Below are 21331 nucleotides of genomic sequence, written 5' to 3' on the forward strand. Positions count from 1 at the left end.
GAGAAGCACACAGGCAACTCATCATCAAAGAGAAACAAGCAGCATCTAGTAGGAGAGAGCCACAGGAGGGGGCATGCTGAATGCTGCTAGTACAGACACAGACAGCCAACACAGATCTCCACCAAAGAGTCACCCAGGGATCACCACCCAATGCCACAGAAAGCAAGAGGCACTCACCCAGGGAAGAATGTAGCACCACAGCTTTCACTTGTTAAATAACATAACCCATGTGCAATTTCCCCATCCATTGTGACTTAGGCAAGAACCTGCAGCTTCTGCTTCCCCATCCTCCTCATCATCTGTGACTATCGACTAGATCGATTGTATTGGCACTGTGAATGGATGTGGAAAGTAACAACTAGTGATCAGGGGAAGGAGGAGAAGAGGAGTCAGGGCATCTGTCACTAGTCATGGATTGCAGCCTGCTGAGAAGCCTCATCCACAGATATGTAAGTCCACGATTGTTTACTATGTGTCTCCTACCCTGTGTCCTCCTCTCAGGGCAGCCTGCTTCTATCTCTGTATTATATAAAGCCAGGCATGATATTGCTAAGGTGTGTGTACCTGGAGAGAACAGAAAAGCTAGGGGGGGGGACAAATAGATGACAAACTAGCTCTTTAAACTTTAATTCCTGGCCACATACTTTCTGTGTGCACAATAATGGCTGAAGGAGAATACACAGGCACACACATGCAGCAGCACTCAATATGCCATTAACTCTTCAGGGTGTGCATCCTGGTAATGGACATTCCTATAGATATATATAATCAGAAAGGTACTGGGAATGCCAAGCTTAGCTCTGATAAACCTGTAGATTTTATACATGTTCCTCTTTTGATTGAAGTTGCCGGATGAATGAAAGGTTTGTCTTTTTCTAAGCTGTTGGGTAAAGCATGCTTCCTTTTCTAAACTGCTCTTCCGCCTGGTTTTCTATGCAGATATTAGATAGATAAATAAGGCCTGAACAGGTGGAAACATGCACAAATATGCACCACATTGACACCTAAAGAGACTTAGTGGAGCATAGACTCCAGAAGGAGCTGGGTATTTCTATTATATTCATAGGTTATTTCAGTTCAGTCATATTCTGTCTCAGACATACTTAGCTAGTAATGGTAATTTACTTATGGAAACATTAGATTTGACTGTCACATGATAGGCACAGAATGTCTCAGTTTGCATAAGGAATATGTAGTACATTTTCATCACTTGAGTTTATGATGCAAGACATAAGTCACATGATGACCACCACTGGTTACATAAAGATGCCACAATACACACGCTTCCTTCTTGCTTCATTCCCTGATACCTTTACACACCAGACTCTTTTTGTGTCACTATTGTGTTTGTGTGATATCAGATAGAACATCTGCTTAGGTATTTTCCCATTGAAATGCTTGGTACTTACCAGGTAAAGTGAAGCGTTAATAACAGAAGCACAGACTACAGTGTGATTTATTTAGAAACTTTGAAAACTTCCCCATTCCTTCCAAACAATACACCCTGTGTCCAGTGTAGCCTCAGTGTGCAGCCGTAATAGGATGTGATTGCTCACAAGGTCTTCAAAGTCTCATGACTTGTATTCCTCTCAGGCAGGGCTTTACTATAGCCATTACATAGAATAAGCTTGCTATATATATTTTTATGGTAATATTTTTTTATATTCTTGTACTTGATATAAATATTTTTTTTATAAAAAAAATCCAAAGACAAGATCAGAAATATAGGCCAATGCAGACTGTCTAATATACCCCTCATGTTTTTTCTACCTATCTGCACTGGCTCTTTGGTTAGTATGGGGCACTTACTTAAGGGGATATTACTGGAACATACAGTATATATATATATATATATATATATATATATATATATATATATATATATCTGTTTCCTTCAGTCTCTCGTTGAAAGCCAGTGATTGGCTAAGCGGGCTAAGCGGACAGTGATGGAGCAGGCAAGTCCTGCATTGATGCGCCACCACAGAAGCAGGAAGAAGAGATGAACAGCAGGAGATTGGAAGGAATTTTGATTCACAAAACCCCCCTCTAAGCAAACATATTCTTGATGTCTCATCTGTCCAGTTGTAAAAACCTGTATGTTGTATGCTATAGATTGAAAGTCTCCAACCCTTAGTAAAATATAAAATATAGGTCCCCAATAAAATATAAGTCAGATTAAAATTTGAGTAAAAGTCGAGAGCAACTTTTGAACTATTAAATGTGGAGAACCACAAAATCATGTCATTTCAGTTTGCAGATAACTACTCCATTTAAAATTGACACACTGGTATTGTGCTTTCAGCAACACTGAAGAAAAATACTTCTTTAATATTTTCAAGGCAGGTGTCATAATGTAACTAGTGCTAATGGCCATCATTCAAGGTCCCTGTGGTGAGCAAATCATTGGCTAGGGATCACACAGAGAGACCACCTGAGAGGCCACTTCTTGGTCATCTATTTTGTACCCCTTGTACCCACAAAATTGGTGTGTGTATCATAAAGTTTGACCATTTTGTCTGTTTCTACATTACTTCTTCTGCACACCATTTTATTAACCCTTTACGGTTAAAACAAGATTTTTATTGGAAGAGAATGTACACCATATATAAGCTCACACATATACAAAGTTGTCAATTGTCACACTAAAAATCTTATTGGAACAACAAAATTAAATGAAATTAAAATAAATTTAAAGAGATAATCTGGGCAAACCTAAAAAACCAGGGAGGGCATGAGGTGGTGGGAACATAACAATCAAGTAATACTCACCTGTCCTTATGCTGCTGCATTGCACTCACAGTCCCCCACTGGCCTGTATTTTCTGGTCCTGTGACATTACGACAATGCTTGCTCAGCCAATCAGTAACTGAGGCAGGACACCTCTCGAGTCACTGATTGGCTGAGAGGGTAGTTCCTGTGGGGTTGTGACAACACAAGAATTGAGAGCTATAAGAGACCAGCAGGTGACTAATTGGTGGCGCTGCAAGGGGACGGCTAAGTAGCAGAGTTGATTGTTATGTTCCCACCACCCCCTGCCCTTCCAGATTTTTTTTTATTTTGCCCTGGGTACCTCTTGAAAGTTTTTTTTCCCAAAAGGTAAAGGGAATACATTTTTAAATAAAGTCAAGCTGCCTTAAAAATAAAAAAAATAATGCATACTTATCTGCCTGATCCCCGCCACTGCCTTCCAAAACAGCCTGGATCTCCTCTGCTCAACTCTTTCTGGTGACAGGCCCGCTTAGCCGGTCAATGGCTGAGGCGGTGTTACCGCTGGGGCCAATGGTTGGATGAGTGGGCATATCCTCCGCGTTGGGATGGAGATGATGAAAAACTGAGCAGCAGGGATGACCCTAGTGGCAGAGCAATGGCCAGGAATCACAGCAGATGATTATGCGTTTTTTTATACTGTCCCTAATTGCCCACCCGACCCAGAACAACCTTTAAGCAGGAATACAACATTAAGTAATAAGTTATCAGTATCTGTATTGTCTTTCAAATTGTTGAATGTCTGACTGTACAGACCTGTAAAATTCATTTAAAAAGGTACTCTAGAGAAAACATTTTTTTTTATTAACTAGTGTTGGAAAGTTATGCAGGTTTGTAAAGGATTTCTATTTAGGCCTACCAGTATGTATCAGCTACTGTATGATCTGCAGAAGTAGTGTATTATTTGTATAACTGTTGTATAAGTTGTATAACTTTGTAATGTGTGTTATTTTGTGAATAATTGTTTAGCGCCACACTACCTCTTTAGGGTATATTCACACGAACGGGCTCACAGCGAGATTCTCGCTGCGAGCCCGGCAGGTCCTGGCAGTTCCCACACACTATATACTCGCTGCGGTCTAAACGACCGCAGCGAGTATGTAATTCTGCCGCCCTTAACCCCTTCTGCTCCCGCCCGGCTCCCCCGCTGTAAGCATACTTTACCTGTCCTTGCTGCACGGGTCCGGCGTCCTGCTCTCCCGTCCGGCCAATCAGTGGCTGCGGCTGGGCAACACACTAATTGGCCGGACGGGAGAGCAGGACGCCGGACCCGTGCAGCGAGGACCGGTAATGTACGCTTACAGCGGGGCAGCCGGGCGGGAGCAGAAGGGGTTAAGGGCGGCAGAATTACATACTCGCTGCGGTCGTTTAGACCGCAGCAAGTATGTAGTGTATGGGAACTGCCAAGACCTGCCGGGCTCGCAGCGAGATTCTCGCTGCGAGCCCGTTCGTGTGAATATACCCTTAAAGTCTAACACTGCTCTTTGCTGCCACCTCTGTTTATGATAGGAACTGTCCAGAGTAGTAGCAATTCCCCATAAAAAACCTCTCCTGTTTAGAACAGTACCTGACATGGACAGGGGTGGCAGCTGAAAGCACTGGGTCAGACTTGAGGAAACACCACTTTCTGTAGGGCATACAGCAGCTGATAAGTACTGGAAGGCTTGAGATTTTTAAATATAAGTAATACCATTTTGCAGTACCCCTTTAATGTATAGACTCTAGAAAGTTTACTGCAGTGTTTATCCATTCGAGATGTTCATATCTTACCAAATGAAGTTAAAAGTAACAGGGTGGTATAATATTAATAGTGTTTCCATACTGTATAGTTGTATGGTGGAGTGGACTTTGTACATACTGATTTAGAGAGCATTGGTTGTACAATACAAAGAGTGGTTATTTTAGGAAACCCTGCAAAGTAATTTTAAATCAATAATGCTCTAGTATTAAAAATAGCATGATGCAGAGGTATGATGGTAGGCACAGGACACTGAGCACAGTTATGATAAATGCATTAGATAAAAAGTACAAAAACAGCATGTCCTATCCATTATCCCTTGTTGCTGTTTTTCCCCCCTATTGACATCAGTGCATAAAATGTTGGCAAAAAAGGTCAAATAAAAATAGCAAAAATAGTTTTTACCTGTGGTGTAGTTTGCCTCAGAAGGACATTCCTAGAACTGCTTGTTGAAAAGAAAATGGAGGTTTTCTGATGTACTGCTACCAGTGTATATGAAAGCACTTAGAGATATTTACTGTATTTGATATTTCACACTACGTTTATGCAATCCGCTTTTTCATCCGTTTTTTGCAAAAAAAAATTGTACTTTGTAATTGTACTTTGCAATGACAGGCTGAATTTTTTCATAAAGTACACTGCAAAACCGGGAAAAAATAAATAAATGCGTGGGGAAATTGAAAAAACAAAACAAATTCTGTTTATTTGGGGGGGGGGGGGGGTGTATTTGTTTTTACACCGTTCGCCCTGGGGTAAAACTGACTTTTTTAATATGTTCCTCAAGTCATTACAATTACAACGATATGTAACATGTATAACTTTTCTTTTACGTTATGGCTTGTAAAAAATTCAAACCATTGTTAACAAATATATGTTCCTTAAAGTCGCTCCATTCCCAGGTTATAGCGCTTTTATCCTTTGGTCTATGGGGCTGTCTGATGTGTAATTTTTTGCACCATGATGTGTTCTTTCTATTGGTACCTTGATTGCGCATATGCGACTTTTTGATCGCTTTTTATTACAATTTTTCTGGATTTGATGCGACCAAAATGCGCAATTTTCCACTTTTTTACGCTTACGCCGTTTACCGTGCGAGATCAGGAATGAAATAAATTAATAATTTGGCCGATTACACACGCGGCGATAACAAACATGTTTATTTTAGTTTATTTATAACATGGGAAAAGGGGGGTGATTCAAACTTTTATTAGGGAAGGGGGCTTTTTATTAATAACAACACTTTATTTATTTTTATACTTATTTTACACTTATACTATAAGCCCCCCCTGGGGTTAGGGTTATTCCCCCTAGGGGACTTCTAGTATAAGTACACTGATCTCTTATTGAGATCTACCCCAGCAGGTACAGGATGTGTGGATCGTTCCAACCCACTAAACACCAGGAATGAGCCTGCATAAAAGATTCAGATCCAGCTGTCAACTTTGACAGCTGCATCTAAATTCTTAATTAGCGGGCACGGCGATCAGACCATGCCCGCTAATTGCCGTGGTCCTGGTCTACATGCGGCTCTAAACTCCCCATGGCGGCCGCAGGGCGTAAATATACACCCGCGGTCGTTAAGGGGTTAATAATGGAGTTCAATGGAAAAATGTATCAAAACTAATGCACACACGCATCAGTTTTTTCCATCCGTTTTTATCTGTTGTTTTGCAAAAAACGTATTGCAAAAACGTAGTGTGAACCCAGCCTAGCAATGGCAACTCATCACAAGACAGCAGAATGGAACACCTATTGCAGTTGCCTTATCCTGGTCCTAATAGTGGCGTCAGGAACTTACCTGACCGTGATCCAACGCCACTCTCAGCTTCCGGGCCGCTGCGCCGCCTCCCGACGTCCTACTGAATGACGTCACGGATACCCGACGTTCACTCGGCCGCTCAGCTGAGCGGTATTTGGCACCCAGAGTGAGTGGCAGACGAGTGGCAGCTGTGATCAGGACTCAGGAGTCCGGACCAATGATCTTCGGGTCCGGGCTCCTGGTCCTGTATTTAAAGAGCCAGCGGTCATTTACTGATTGCTGGCTATTAGGTTTAATCCCCTGATCCCAGCTCCCCTGTCTATTCCTGCGATCCCTGTTCCTAATCCCTCTGCCTTGCTCGACTTGTTATGCGGCCTCCCACCTTTTGACTATCCGATTGTTTGCTGACTTTGTACCGCGTTGCCCGTTTGGTTCTGACTTGGCTTTATTGACTACCCTTTATTGTGTTTGTCCGTCTGTATTGTTCTGTGTTTCCTGTACTCAGTATAGGGAACGTCATCGGGGTTGTCCATGGCTGCCTAGGGCCGTCCCGTCCTGACAAGTGGCTTCTAGTACAATCCATGTAAGCAGTTAGGAATTGGTATATTTAGAACTCATCAATTGATGGTAGAAACCGGTGGGAACAGATGATGACATAAATAAATGAGGGAGGGAGTTAATCACTCCTCTACTTGTAAATAAGCGAGTAAAATTGTATTTATAGGGACTCTACCAGCAGGATAGTCACCTCTAACCTGCTAGTATCCCCTTTTAGAACTCTTCACCCTGAATCCAATGCTGTGTAAATTATTAAAGTATTATAAAAATTGTCTGCTTTGTTGCCAAGAAAAAAACAGAATATGCTCATTGGCTTCTTTTAGTGCCTGAGGATGACCGCCCAGTGTAATGCAACACCCATCTACAAGCTGCTTCATCCAAATACCTTGTCTTCCTGGCATAGCTTTTCTAGGCTACAACATGCGCATTAAAGAGGTTATCCAGCGCTACAAAAACATGGCCACTTTTTCCCCTCTCTTTTCTCCAGTTCAGGTGGGGCTTGCAATTAAGCTCTATTTACTTCAATGGAACTGAATTTGAAACCCCACCCAAACTGGAGACAAGAGAGGGGGAAAAGTGGCCATGTTTTTGTAGCACTGGATAACCTCTTTAACTTTGCAGGGCTGCTGAGCAGGAGAAGTCAGTGTGCATGCACAGGATCTTGCAGCCCAGACAAGCAATGTCAGGCCTCTGGAAGGCAATGGGGGAGATTTATCAAAGGGTGTAAAATTTAGACTGGTGCAAACTACCCACAGCAACCAATCACAGCTCAGCTTTAGGCAGTGCTGCTGAAAGGAAAGCTGAGCTGTGATTGGTTACTGTGGGCAGTTTGCACCAGTTTAAATTTTACACCCTTTAATAAATCTCCCCCAATGAGTATGGATAGGGGAATATGTGAAGCAGCTGCTTGCGAGTGTTGTGGTGCACTGGGAGGCTGTGGCCTGCTCCTATCACACCAAAGTAGCTAAATAGCAGATTCGGTTTTTAGTGAGCAACAGACCAAACAATATTTTACAATATAGGCACAATTGGATAAGAAATGAAGAGCTCTAACAAGGCATACTAGCAGGTTAGTCATGACAAACTTGCTAATAGATTCCCTTTACACAGATCCCTGGGGCCCCATACACCAGCCCCAAGACCTAACAGCTGAGGAGAACAGCGTTCTAAAGGGCCTATTACACAGAACAATTATCGGCCTTACCTGTTATTACTATAATTGTTTAGTTTAATAGCACGTGTTGAAAGGCCACAATAATGCACAATGTCGGCTGACCGTGTTTCACGATGTGAGCAGTGCCACTGTCTTCAATGGGCAGCTGACAGGTCGACGATTGCTTCCCTGTGAAGATCGGGCCTTGTAATACGCAATCACCAATTGTGATTATGGTACAGATTAGCCAATAAAATATATGGGATCTCTGATGTCTATGGGATCAAAGTAGCTTATTTCAGCACGCATCGCTACATGTACAGCTGATGGCTAAAAAAATAAAATAATAAACCTTGTACATACCTCTCCGTGCTCTTCTGTGTTCTTCTCTCTTCTGTCCTCTGCCACTACTTTCCATTTCGGCCAGTGATTGGCTGAGCAGCCTGTCACTTCAGAGACCAGCTCAGAGATTCCAGCTGCGGCTGTGAGCCGAGGGCAGAAGCAATTAGGTATGTATAGGTTTATTATTTTACACTAGGGCAAGGGCTGCACAGACATTGCTATTCGATGTTCATGCAAACATTGCTGAACGTTTATTGAGCCATGTAATAGGCTAAGTAAGGGTCCTATTACACACACAGATTTATCTGACAGATCAATGAAGCCATAGCCAGGAATAGACTATAAACATAAAACAGGTCACAAAGGAAAGACTGAGATTTCAATTCCAATCCTGGTTTTGGTCTCAAAAATCTGTCAGATATCTGTTTGTGTAATAAGGCCTTAAGCGAGCACCAATCTAGCAGATCGGCGCTCCCTTACATTAGTGATCGGGTCGTGTATTACGGCCCTTACTCTGTTCTCGTATCTCCTATTTTCCTGTTAGGCTCGCTGTGCTCTTCTCTCTTTGGTTGATGGCCTCAGTCCAGGTAGGAGCCCTAAGTTATTCTTTGGCTGTTTGCTGCATTGTCGAGAAGTAAGAAGTACAGTACAAGAAGTCCTGTACAAGACCTGACCTCTCCTGTCAGGTCTTGGATCCAGTATGTGGGGCTCCAAAGACCAGAAAGGTTCCCCTAAAACCACCGACTGGCCCAAGTGCAGATAAATAATGTAGAAAAGATGTAAAGTTAAAGGTTATTCAGGATTTGAAAGAAGCACAGCTTCTTTTTATCAAAAACAGCACCACCCCTGTCCTCAGGTAGTGCATGCTACTACTGTTCAGCTCCATTGACTCCAATGGACCTGAGCTGCAAAAGTACACCCAAACTGAGGACAAGCAGTCATGTTTTTCTAAGCCTGAATAACCCATTTAATGATGCCCTAAAGTGTAAATAAGCTAAGTGCTAATATATTAAAGAAAGAAAGTGCAATCCCTGGTTCAGGATATTATACATATTGTATTATGTATATTGTGCATTGCTTGCCTGTAACTGTATAGGTTGTGATGACCACCATAATGATTTGTAATGAACCATAAAATGCTCATACATAATAACATACATATGACTGCTTTCTTTCAAAATAGTTGAAAAGAGTTTATACAAACTATGAGCAAATGAAAGATTTGAAAATATGTTGGGAAATATTGTGGCCCACCACTCTAATATTTGTATGCTTGATCACTTGAAAAGTCTCTAAAGTTGCTTGACCCTTTGAGGACCAAGCCCAAAATGATCCAGTGGACCGCGCCAATTTTCATTTTTGCGTTTTCGTTTTTTTCCTCCTCCTCTTCTAAGAGTAAAAGCGACATGATGCCATTATTTTACAGGTCAGTCCGAACACAGCCAGGTTTACACAGATTTTCTAATATTATATATATATATATTTTTTTTTTTTATAAAATTCTTTTTTTTTGCAATATATTATTAATAAAATGGTCCTATTGTGACTCTTATAACGGTTTTAGTTTTTCACCTATGGAGCTGTATGGGGTGCCATTTTTTGCGCCATGATCTCTAGTTTTTATTAATACCATATTTGTGTAGCTCTGATGTTTTGATCACTTTTTATGAATTTTTTTTATATATAATGTAACAAAAAAATCGGTAATCCTGGCACTTTTTCCCCTCTATTCGTTTACGCGGTTCACCGTACAGGATAACGATAGTTATATTTTAGTAGATCGGACAATTACGCACACTACGGTATATAGTATGTTTATTTATTTAATTGTTTTTATATGTTTTATTTATATAATGGGATAGGGGGTGATTTTAATCTTTATTGGGGGATTTTAAAAATATTTTCCTTTTTTTTTCTTTTTACACATTTTACGTTCCCCTGGGGGACTTTTACTTGCAATCTTGCATACACTTGCAAACACGTAGGCATAGCATTGCTCAGTGTTATCGGCGCTCTGCTCATTGAGCCTGCCTGTGGCAGACTAAATCAGCAGAGGAAGGTAAGAGACCTTCGGCAGTCCGTGAAAGCGATCTGGACTCTCGTAGTCACACTGTAACATAGTAACATAGTAACATAGTAAATAAGGTCGAAAGAAGACAAGAGTCCATCAGGTTCAACCTAGGAAAATCCTACTGTGTTGATCCAGGAAGGCGAAAAACCCCTATGGGGCAGAAGACAAACGCCCCACCACAGGGAGAAACTCCCCCCCCCCCCCTCCCCCGACTGCAATGGCAACCAGAACAATCCCCGGATCAACGTATCACCAGAAATCTAATGCCCATAACTTGTAATATTATATTTTTCAAGAAAATCATCCAGGCCTCCCTTGAACTTATTTAATGAATCAGCCATGACAACATCATGTGGCAGAGAGTTCCACAGTCTTACCGCTCGTACAGTAAAGAACCCGCGTCGATGCTGATGATGAAATCTTCTTTCCTCTAGACGTAGAGGATGCCCCCTTGTCATTGTTACAGACCTAGGAGTAAAAAGACCACTACAAAAATCTCTGTACTGTCCATTCATATATTTGTACATTGTGATCAGATCGCCCCTAAGACGTCTTTTTTCTAGCGTAAATAACCCCAAGCGTGATAACCTGTCCTGGTACTGTAACCCACCCATTCCCTTAATGACCTTTGTTGCCCTCCTCTGCACCCGCTCTAGTTCAGCTGTGTCCTTCTTATATACCGGTGCCCAAAACTGTACACAGTATTCCATGTGTGGTCTGACCAGTGATTTATAAAGAGGCAAAACTATGTTCTCATCTTTAGCATCTATACCTCTTTTTATGCACCCCATTATTTTATTAGCCTTGGCAGCTGCTGCCTGGCACTGATCACTAAAGTTGAGTTTACTGTCCACCAATACCCCCAGGTCCTTTTCGGAAGTAGTTTTACCCAGTGTTTTATTATTTAGCACATAACTGTACTTATTATTTCTATGGCCCAAATGCATAACCTTACATTTATCCACATTAAACTTCATTTGCCATTTCTCCGCCCAAGCCTCTAGCTTCTCCAAATCCCTCTGTAATATGATATTATCCTCCTCTGTACTGATTACTTTACCCAGTTTAGTATCATCTGCAAAAATGGAGATTCTACTCTGTAGCCCCTCTACAAGATCATTAATAAAAATATTAAAAAGAAGTGGACCCAACACTGACCCCTGTGGTACCCCACTAGTAAGTACCCCACTGTGGAGGTCCCGATTGGTAAGTGACAGGAGCTTCAGTCTATAAGATGCAGAGGTCTGGCACTATCCGATTAGGATGGCTAATAACATGGTAGCAGTGTAGGGAGGTGGAAAAATTTATGGAGGTGCTCACACAGGAAAAAATATGTGCATATCATCAAAAAAGAGAATAAATTGAGGGCACTCACCGTTAAAATGACTAGTAATCAGCTGTAGCTTGGCGTCCCGTTCCACTGCAGCACAAAGAAATACACGTTTTTTAAAGGAAGATTAAATAAAGATTTTTTCATTTTAACGGTGAGTGCCCTCAATTTATTCTCTTTTTTAAGTGACAGGAGCTGCTTCTGTCACATACACTTAAACGCAGCAATTGTGGCGTTTAAGGGGTTAATGACAGGCTGCAGCCCAATTGGTGCAGCCTGTCATTAACGGTAAGGGCGCCGGGCTGACTGTAGCTGGCTCCCACCTATTATGAAGCGCGCTCCGCTCCGGAACGCTCTTCATAGCTCCTTAGAGACCCATGACGTACAGTTACGTCCAGGGTCGTCTGGTGACAGACATCCATGGCGTAACTGTACGTCCAGAGTCGTCTAGAGGATGGAGTCACAAAGCAAAGAAGGTATAATCAGTTGTGTACCACATACATGTATGTAAAGGAGAAGAAATGTGCTGTTTTTACATCCCTGTTCTATTTTTCTTCCCCATGTATCTATTCACTTCCTGGTTTCCTCTCTGAACTGTGACCTTGCTGTTACCATGTAACAGTACAGACATTTTCCACAATCCTTCTTGCTTTTTTTGTGAGCTGAAAACAATCTGCCAATACTAAAGGGACAGATCATGTTACTGTTATTGAACTGAGCATGAGTGATCCAAGAAAGTGGATGCCTGGTGGCCTTAAAGGGGGTAGTGCGGCGCTAAACAATTATTCACTAAATAACACACATTAAAAAGTTATACAACTTTGTAATATATGTTATTTTAGTGAATGGCCCCCTTCCCCGTGTTCCCCCCCACCCACGCTAGACCCGGAAGTGTAGTGCTCTATACTCACCTGATTCGTGTCGACCCCCGACCGCCATCTTGTTACACTGATGTCATCTTCAGATGGCCGGCTGAATTGCTCCGACCGTCCCTCGTGCCGCCCCCCCCCCCATGATACTGTGGATACAGTTATGCTCAGCCAGTCGCGGCAGAGCAGCTAATGACGCAGCAGAGGGGGGCTGGCACAAGGGATGGTCGGAGGGGTTCGGCCGGCCGCCCGAAGATGACATCATTGTCACAAGATGGCAGACGGGGGTTGACACGAATCAGGTGAGTATAGAGCACTACACTTCCGGGTCTACCGTGGGGGGGGGGGACACGGGGAAGGGGGCCATTCACTAACATAACATATATTACAAAGTTGTATAACTTTGTAATGTGTGTTATTTAGTGAATAATTGTTTAGCGCCGCACTACCCCCTTTAAGGCCGCCAGGCATCCACTTTCTTGGATCACTCACGCTCAGTTCAATCACAGTAACATGATCTGTCCCTTTAGTATTGGCAGATGGTTTTCAGCTCACAAAAAAAGCAAGGAGGATTGTGGGAAAATGTCTGCACTGTTACATGGTAGCAGCAAGGTCACAGTTCAGAGTGGAAACCAGGAAGTGAATAGATACATGGGGAAGAAAAATAGAATAGTAAATAGTTGTTTAGCGCTGCACTACCCCTTTAACCATAGGCAGCAGGTTATGAAACAAAGCAGGATTAGCAATACTATATCTTTCAAACAATAAATATTGGGAACCGCATTGGACATTAGAAATATGTTTTATTTTGCATAATGTATCAGACTAGTTTTCTTCATGACACCACCCCTTTAAAGAGGTTTTCTCATCTGGGTTTGTTCTCCATAGGATAGGGAATAAGAGGCTTCTCTCTGTGAGTTAGACCATGAGGACTCTTACCGATCCCAAGAACAGGAATCCAATCGCCCTGCAATAAATGGAGCGTCCAGTGCACCTATGCAGAGATTTTCATCATTCATCTTGAGTCCTGTGCCCACTGGGGTTTACAATGTAAATTAAAGTAAATCTGTCAGCTGCAATTATAGTTCCAAACTGCTGACACTATTAAACTGCTGTTAGGTCAAGGAGACACTTGTTACCTATCACATATTGGTCTATGCTTCCAGAGCACAACAAAAAAACTATTCTAAAGGGCAAAAAGTCACAAAGGCTTTCCCAAGCTCCGGAGGTGCTGCAAGCAGGAACTGCTCCTTGTCCTTGCCACCCCTCCCCGCCATTCCTGACCCTGCTTGGGACTCTACATTCAGCTGGCTGTCAGGCAGGCAAGGATAGGGGACGAGGAGGGATTCCAGCTTGCAGCACTTTATGAGCTTGGCAAGGCTTCTTTGCTATTAGCTGGACTGTTATCCTAGAGTGAAATCCGAATGAAAACCTATACCGACACTAGAACCTGTCACGGGCATGTTATTACAATTTCCGTGAAGTAAAAGTCCTTATTAATTCATTTTGACTGCATGAATAGATCACACTGACTCAATATCCAAATGGAAACTTGCACTAACACTCAAAAAAAAAAAAAAAAGGTTTATTGTAGTCACAAAAACACCTTTCATATTGGTTAATGATTTCCCTTTTATGTTCTGAGTATGTCATAAGACGACCACAGAAAACTATTGCATATCTCTGCATGCTGACTGCTGCAAGCTGAAAAATCTAGGTCATGATGTCTATCTAGTGTTAATGTTCCTGATGAAACTATTACTGAACACCATTGAAGGTATTTTCAAATTTAAGAAAATATAATTTGAGTGAAAGTAATAGAGAATCCAGGCACAGGCATCCAGGAAGGTAGTCACTCTGAATGAGCTGGGGTTGCCATGGCAACAGTGGCAGGTAGCGCAGCCTATGTGGGAAGGAAAGGGGCTGTGTTTAAACCCTAGAGAACAGTGATATATTTAATAATTAATAAGTTACTACATTTGTACAGGAAGTCTATTTAAATATTCTATCTAGCAGACTTATTAACTTGATATACTGAGCGACTGCATTTATCTGGCTATGTAATGCTGCGTTTACACGGAGCGATAATTCGCTTGATCATACAATTAACGATTTCGAAGTTCCGATTTTTTTTTATAACGATCAGTGCTTAGACGGAACAATATTTCACACAGAAAAATCATTTCGCTTAAGCCTATCTCTCATATAGGTTAAATTGATGAACGACTGTTTACACGGAACGATCTGCAAATTTTTTGCGAACAAAAACGACTATTTGAGGACATGTTCAAAGATCAAAATTAACAATTTCTCGCTTGCTGCGTTTACAGGTACAATTATTGTTCGAATTCAATCGTTATCGTGCAAATTTGCACGATAATTGTTCCGTGTAAACGCAGCATTACACTTGTCTACTGCTAAGCAAAGAACATGCTTACCCCAGTATTGTTCCACAGTCCTTCTCCCAGACACAGGATTGTAAAACATGAGGACAGTGAGATAGTTTATATCTGGCTACGTTCTTATTAAATTAAATGGTATATACTACATAGATATTATCATAGACAATGTAAGGGGCATTGTAATTTACAAGCCTGTTAAATAGGGCTGGGTCCTAAGTGGAGCTTAGGACCAAGGGAAGTCAGGCCCCATACACATTATTTGGTCGGCTAGTCCCACCAAAATTGGCAAGTTGGGCCAGACAAAATGGGCACTGTCATAAAAACAAACTTTTGACTAATATTTATGAGGCAGGGGCATAACTATAAGGATGTAGAGGTATAAATCACAACCTTTTCCCTGGCTCACAGATTATCTGCCATTGACCAGTGCCTTGCATGAGGAAATGTGGCCAGTAAAGGAATCATGGTAAAAGAAGAGTTAAAATCATCAGTATTCATTTTTAAGGGAACTATCAGCATTGTATTATAGAGCCAGAGAAGTTCAGTAGATTGTTATGTATCTTTATGGGAAAGTATTGTAACCTGTAACTGGAACCCTAAGCATGGAAAGATTAGAGATTTAAATGAATGAATAAATGTTATATACTGAATCTTTCCATCAAATTTATGTCAGTCTGCTCAGCTCCTCCTGGCTCTATAACATGATGTTGGTGGACCCAACTACGGTACATGTGCAATGTAACCAGTTCCCTTTAATCAGATATTTCAACTTTTTTGGTATTTCAGTTTTAGCATTTAGATACAGAAAAATCAATGATACAGATTTAGTCAGAAGTACTGTTATTTAACCTGTTATCCACCACAAGTGTAGCTGAACCCTAATGAACCACAGTATCATGACTTGTTTACTGGAGGTCATGAATGGGGAATAGGATTATACAGTTGGCAAGCACTGAAATACACTGTAGCTGCAATTCCAATAACAACATGTTAGCTGTCCAAGTCTTCTGTATTAAGCTTAAGTGTTCACTATACATTATGTCAAATAATAGAAAAGACTGATCAGATGCAATAAGACTTGGTCATCCATAAAAAGGGTGTTACAGTTGCTAAATATTAAATGGTGGTTTAAGCCAAGAGTTCCTGATAATTACTGTGGATAAATTTTCCCAGAATATCAGCAGCAGCAAAGTTAATTGAATTAACAGACCCATTTCTGCTATTACAGGGGAGATTTTCTAGGGACCTGTCTAACTACTCTGTCTAAAATGATGGTTTTATTTACTGGCGCTGCTGAATAATCCCCTTGCTGATATGGAAAGAGGATTTGCTGTAACCTATTTTACACAGAGGATTAAGGACAATTAGGTTCCTCTCTAGATGTCTATGAAGATGTAATGTACAATCCACCCATTGCACATCTGTTGATGCACTGTACAAGGAAGCCTTATAAAGAGTTCTGCACAATCCCTGTACAGGCCCTCTCAGCTGGTGCATGTTAAAGGGGGGTATCCAGCCCTACAAAAACATGGCCACTTTTCCCCCTACTGTTGTCTCCAGTTTAGGTGCAGTTTGCAATTAAAGGGGTTATCCAGCGCTACAAAAACATGGCCACTTTCCCCCTACTGTTATCTCCAGTTTGGGTGGGGTTTGAAAACTCAGTTCCATTGAAGTAAATGGAGCTTAATTGCAAACCACACCTGAACTGTAGACAACAGTAGGGGGAAAGTGGCCATGTTTTTGTAGAGCTGGATAACCCCTTTAAGCTCCATTTACTTCAATGGAACGGAGTTTCAAAACCCCACCCAAACTGGAGACAACAGTAGGGGGAAAGTGGCCATGTTTTTGTAGCGCTGGATAACCCCTTTAATGTCTATGGTAAATATGTGTGTATTACAGATGTACCATTTTGCCACATTCACACAACGTAAAAAATCAATAAACAACGGTCGTTGTTGCAGATTTGAGCTATGGCCGTACTTTTATTGACAGCGGCTAGCCGCATTTGTTTCTATGGAACATACGGTGCTGCCGTTGTTCTCTCTGGCCGCACAAAAAACTGACATGTCTATTTTGTGCAGCCTAAATTCACTGGATTGCGGCCACACAAAATAGTCTGTGCAAACAATGGATAGTACAGCCCCCAGCCATACTAACCATTGTGTGTTATGGTTAATTGGAGTGTTGATTGCTATTACTCACTTCTCTATGGGTTTGCACAGCGGGAACACGTGGGCTTTTGCCACTAAGGCTGGGTTCACACTGTGTATTTTTGTTATAGTTTTGACATGCATTTTATGTTATGGTTAATGAACTCCCAGAATGCAACACAATTGCGCACCCTTCTCATTACTATGGGACCCTATAAATATCCATCAATTTATGGATATGTATTTGTGGCACAACTTACCTGTAGTGAATTAAAGGAGAAGTCAGGTGAAAATTTTTATTAAAGTATTGTATTTCCCCACAAAAGTTATACAAATCACCAATATACACTTATAACAGGAAATGCACATAAAGGGCTTTTTCCCTGCACTTACTACTGCATCAAGGCTTTACTTCCTGGATAAAATGGTGATGTCACCACCCGACACCCAGAGCTGTGCGGGCTGTGGCTGATGGAGAGGATGATAGCAGAGGGACACAGGGCACTTGAGGGACACTGAGCATCCCTCTGCAATCATCCTCTTCAGCAGCCACAGCTCACACAGCTCTGGGAGTCGAGTCGTGACATCACCATTTTATCCAGGAAGTGAAGCCTTGATGCAGTAGTAAGTGCAGAGATAAAAGCACTTTATGTGCATTTCTCATAATAAGTTTATATTGGTGATTTGTATAACTTTTGGGGGGCAATACAATACTTTAATAAAAACTTTTGCCGGACTCCTCCTTTAAGGGGCCCGTGCAACCATGGACAGGTTGCAGGTGTACATCCGTAGTCCTGTCTGTAGCTGTGAGTCCGCGGCTGCGGAGAAGACTATGGATGTGTAATTGTAGCCTTAATAATATAAAAAAAAGTGTTAGGGCCCTATTACCCCAACAGATTATGTGACAGATTTTTGCAACCAAAGCCAGGAATGGTCTATAAACAGACATCAGGTCATAAAGGAAAAACTGGATTTCTCCTCTTTTCAAATTCATTCCTGGATTTGGCTTTAAAAATCTGTCAGAAATCTGTTGGTGTAATAGGGCTCTTGGGCTATGTTCACATGACTTATACCACGCCAAGTCTAATTACCCCCTCATGGACCCCATTGTCTTGGCATCCATAGGGTTTGGTTGTGGTGTTTTTATCATTTTTTTACATCAACGCTGATAGCCTCCAATGCATGTGTGGACAAAGTCTTATCTCCTAAAGTGTGGAATGTCCACAGCAAGCTTTACATCTTACAACATGTTTGTACCTGCACAGAATGTATCGTCAGGAAGTGCCATGGTATTTCAAGCAGACTTTTACTTTTAAACCTATGGGTTTAATAGGTATTGTGCCTTGATTTCCTTTCTATGTAACTGTATAAAATATAAATTTTAAAATATAACACTTGTGATTAAACGGCTGACACCTCATGTTTTCTGCAGCTTTCATGCCAGCTTTGCTGTGTAAACTGGGGCAGGGTTACTAGAGGTTGGGGATTTAATGACGTCTATATTGTACATCTAGAGACATAGGTAAAGCAGTTTAGCAATTCTATGCACAACAAGAAGGATGATCAGTACTCCATCACTCCCTGTTGATGGAATACACTGTCACATTTTTCTATAAATTAATATCCCTGCCATAAAGTGCTCTTCTAAGGCCTCATTCATATGATCCGTGCCGCGACCCCCTCTGTGAAAAAATAGGTCTTGCCCAGAGGAGGATGGCGTCACAGATTCCCAATAGAAGTGCAGCCCCCCCCCCCCCCCCGCCGCCTGGCAGCAGAGATGACAGAAGCGCATAATCTGACGACTACTAACCCCGTGCTAGTAAGTTTACACATGTTCACCGAAAGTCGTATGGACTACGCTGGTCCATGCTGAGAGAAGAAGGCAACGAGGGGACCACGCCACCTCTGGTGAACATTTGTAAGCCAACCAGTTCAGGGGCGGGGGGGGGGTGCGTGTGATAGAAGAGTAGTTGTCAGATTATTTGCTCTTCTTATTTCTGCTGCCGGAAGGCAGGGAGCTGTACTTCTATTTGGAGATCCGTGCCGCGATCCTCCTCCGAACTATTACCTGTCCTTTTTTTTTCACGTCACTAATTACGGTGGGGATCATGTGAGTGAATTGATTTGAATGGTTCCTAAAATTTTACAGGACGTGTGAATGCAGCCTAAGACTGGGTAACCATGTGATCACAATTGTTTCCTAACACAGTGGAAGCAAGGCCCCCATTTCTCCCCCAATATCCTTGCAGTGTTGCCAATAATCTCGTAAACGTCACAAGGCTATTGGGAGAGAAATGCAGGCGTGGTTTCCACTGAGTTCAGAATGCAGTTTGAAAATATACAGTTTGTGGAAACACAGACTAAACTGTCCATACATACAATACAACAACAAAGTGTTGTCTGAAATATGGCTTTCCCAGGAAAGTAAAAAAGTAAATAATTACAACATAAAAAACACTTAACCGTCTACAGTCATATCTAATAATGTAACAAAAACTAATAATTGAAAATGTCCTTTGAAGGGATTTTTTTCAATGTTTAAAACTGCTCAGGGTAGCAGGATTATTATTTTTTTTTTTTTTTAAAGATGTAGCTGAACCTTTGTAGGTGCCATTCTGATAGTGCTGATCCCCCTGCTGAGAGCTTCCTGTTCTTCACCTGACAAATATTGGGTGCCAGCTCAATTAATGTGTAGGGACAGTAAACAGGAATCTCTAAACAGTGAGACTGACAAAGTGGGTCTGTTTTTGGGCAATCTCTTTAAGGTGAAATAATGTTATACTCGTTTTATCCATTTTAATCACAAAACAGCATAAACAATATAATGTGACTCACAAGCTATTTTCATTACATAAATGTAAGGTGCCAAAGATGAACACTTCTTTATATCAGAGAATTCTACTTACTAACACATAGAACTTTTCACTGCAGTGCCATGTCACATATTAGTATTTGATAGCTGGACAACAATGCAGAAATAAGGTATTATGATTATACAATGCAAATCACAAAGTGCTTGCAGGTGCACTAGAAACCGGTCTCAGAAGAAAAGAGCGAGATCATAGAATACTAAATCTACAACAATAATGGCTAAAAACACTAATTTGGTTCTAGAACAAATGAAACACATATAAAACAGAGAAAGAGAAGGGCAAAGATCCGTTACTGTTTCAGAGGGAATCTGGAAGTGAAGTGAAACTGGTGGGGCACCTATGCAGCATAGCAGGTAATCAATTTCAGTGTTAATCCACATTTACACTTTCCGTGTTCGCTCCATAGACACAGATAATACGAATGGTGAATGCAGGGGCGGATTAACTGTACCATAGGCCCCGGGCTGTTCACCAAGCCTGGCCCCCCCCCACCCCACTGTAACTATGGCAGCACTAGCCTGGCGTTCATAGTACAGGACAGATAATGTCATGATGTCCTGATTTGTGCAAAATTGCCATAAAAAACAGTGATTTTTTGCAAATCATGGCGGAACTGTAGCCAGGTGACAGTACACCACTGAAAGTATAAGTCTTTTTGGGTGGTCATGGGCCCCCCAGGAGCTCAGGGCCCCGGGCTGCCACCCGAAACGCCCCTATTATAATCCACTACTGGGTGAATGCCTGACCTGGACTGTAATGACAGTGCGGTAGAGATTCTAACTGGTTTCCCACACGGACAACACAGTCGGTGAACGCCTGTCCTTGACTGTTTACTTGCACTGCATGATGTATCCTTATATTACCATGCGGGGAAATAGTCCAGGACAGGCATTCACCGTCAGTGTCGTCCGTGTTTCATGCAGCGAACACGGAACGTGTGAATGTGCTCTTAGGGTATTAGGCTTCCCCGTGAACGGATGTTGTTTAACGCTTTCTACGGCCGGAATTAATGACCGTGATTAATTCTGGCTGTAGATAGCATTAAACAATGTCTGTTCACAGCAGACTGACCGTTGTTTATACAACCTGTGAACCTAGCCTTAGGGTCCTATTCCACAGGCCGAGGAGGGCCCGATCAACGATGTAAATCTGCTAGATCGCCGCTCGTTTACTGGGCCTATTCCACGGCCCGATGATCGTTGAGCGAGGGCTGCAAGGACATTGTTACCGATGTCCTTGCAGCCCTTGCAGCATCAGACATCACCTGTCCAGGCTCCTTCTCCGCGCTGTCTTCATCCCCGGGTCCCACGCGCTCTATCT

The 21331-nt window shown here is 41.9% G+C and overlaps 1 protein-coding gene across 7 annotated transcripts in view; it reads left to right on the forward strand.

Moving 5' to 3' along the window:
- The window catches only part of ATP11A (ATPase phospholipid transporting 11A), a 133978-nt gene continuing 112647 nt past the window's right edge, over window positions 1-21331 (forward strand). For all 7 annotated transcript variants that reach the window (XR_011363186.1, XR_011363187.1, XM_069970779.1 and 4 more), the window contains exon 1: window positions 1-449. Coding sequence is in view for 5 of the 7 variants with exons in the window: in XM_069970779.1 (XP_069826880.1) it covers window positions 411-449 (39 nt within the window). In the remaining 2 variants the exon portion in view is untranslated. The remainder of the gene's footprint in view (window positions 450-21331) is intronic.

The sequence above is a fragment of the Dendropsophus ebraccatus genome, chromosome 5, assembly GCF_027789765.1.
Source record: "Dendropsophus ebraccatus isolate aDenEbr1 chromosome 5, aDenEbr1.pat, whole genome shotgun sequence".
Lineage (NCBI taxonomy): Eukaryota > Metazoa > Chordata > Amphibia > Anura > Hylidae > Dendropsophus > Dendropsophus ebraccatus.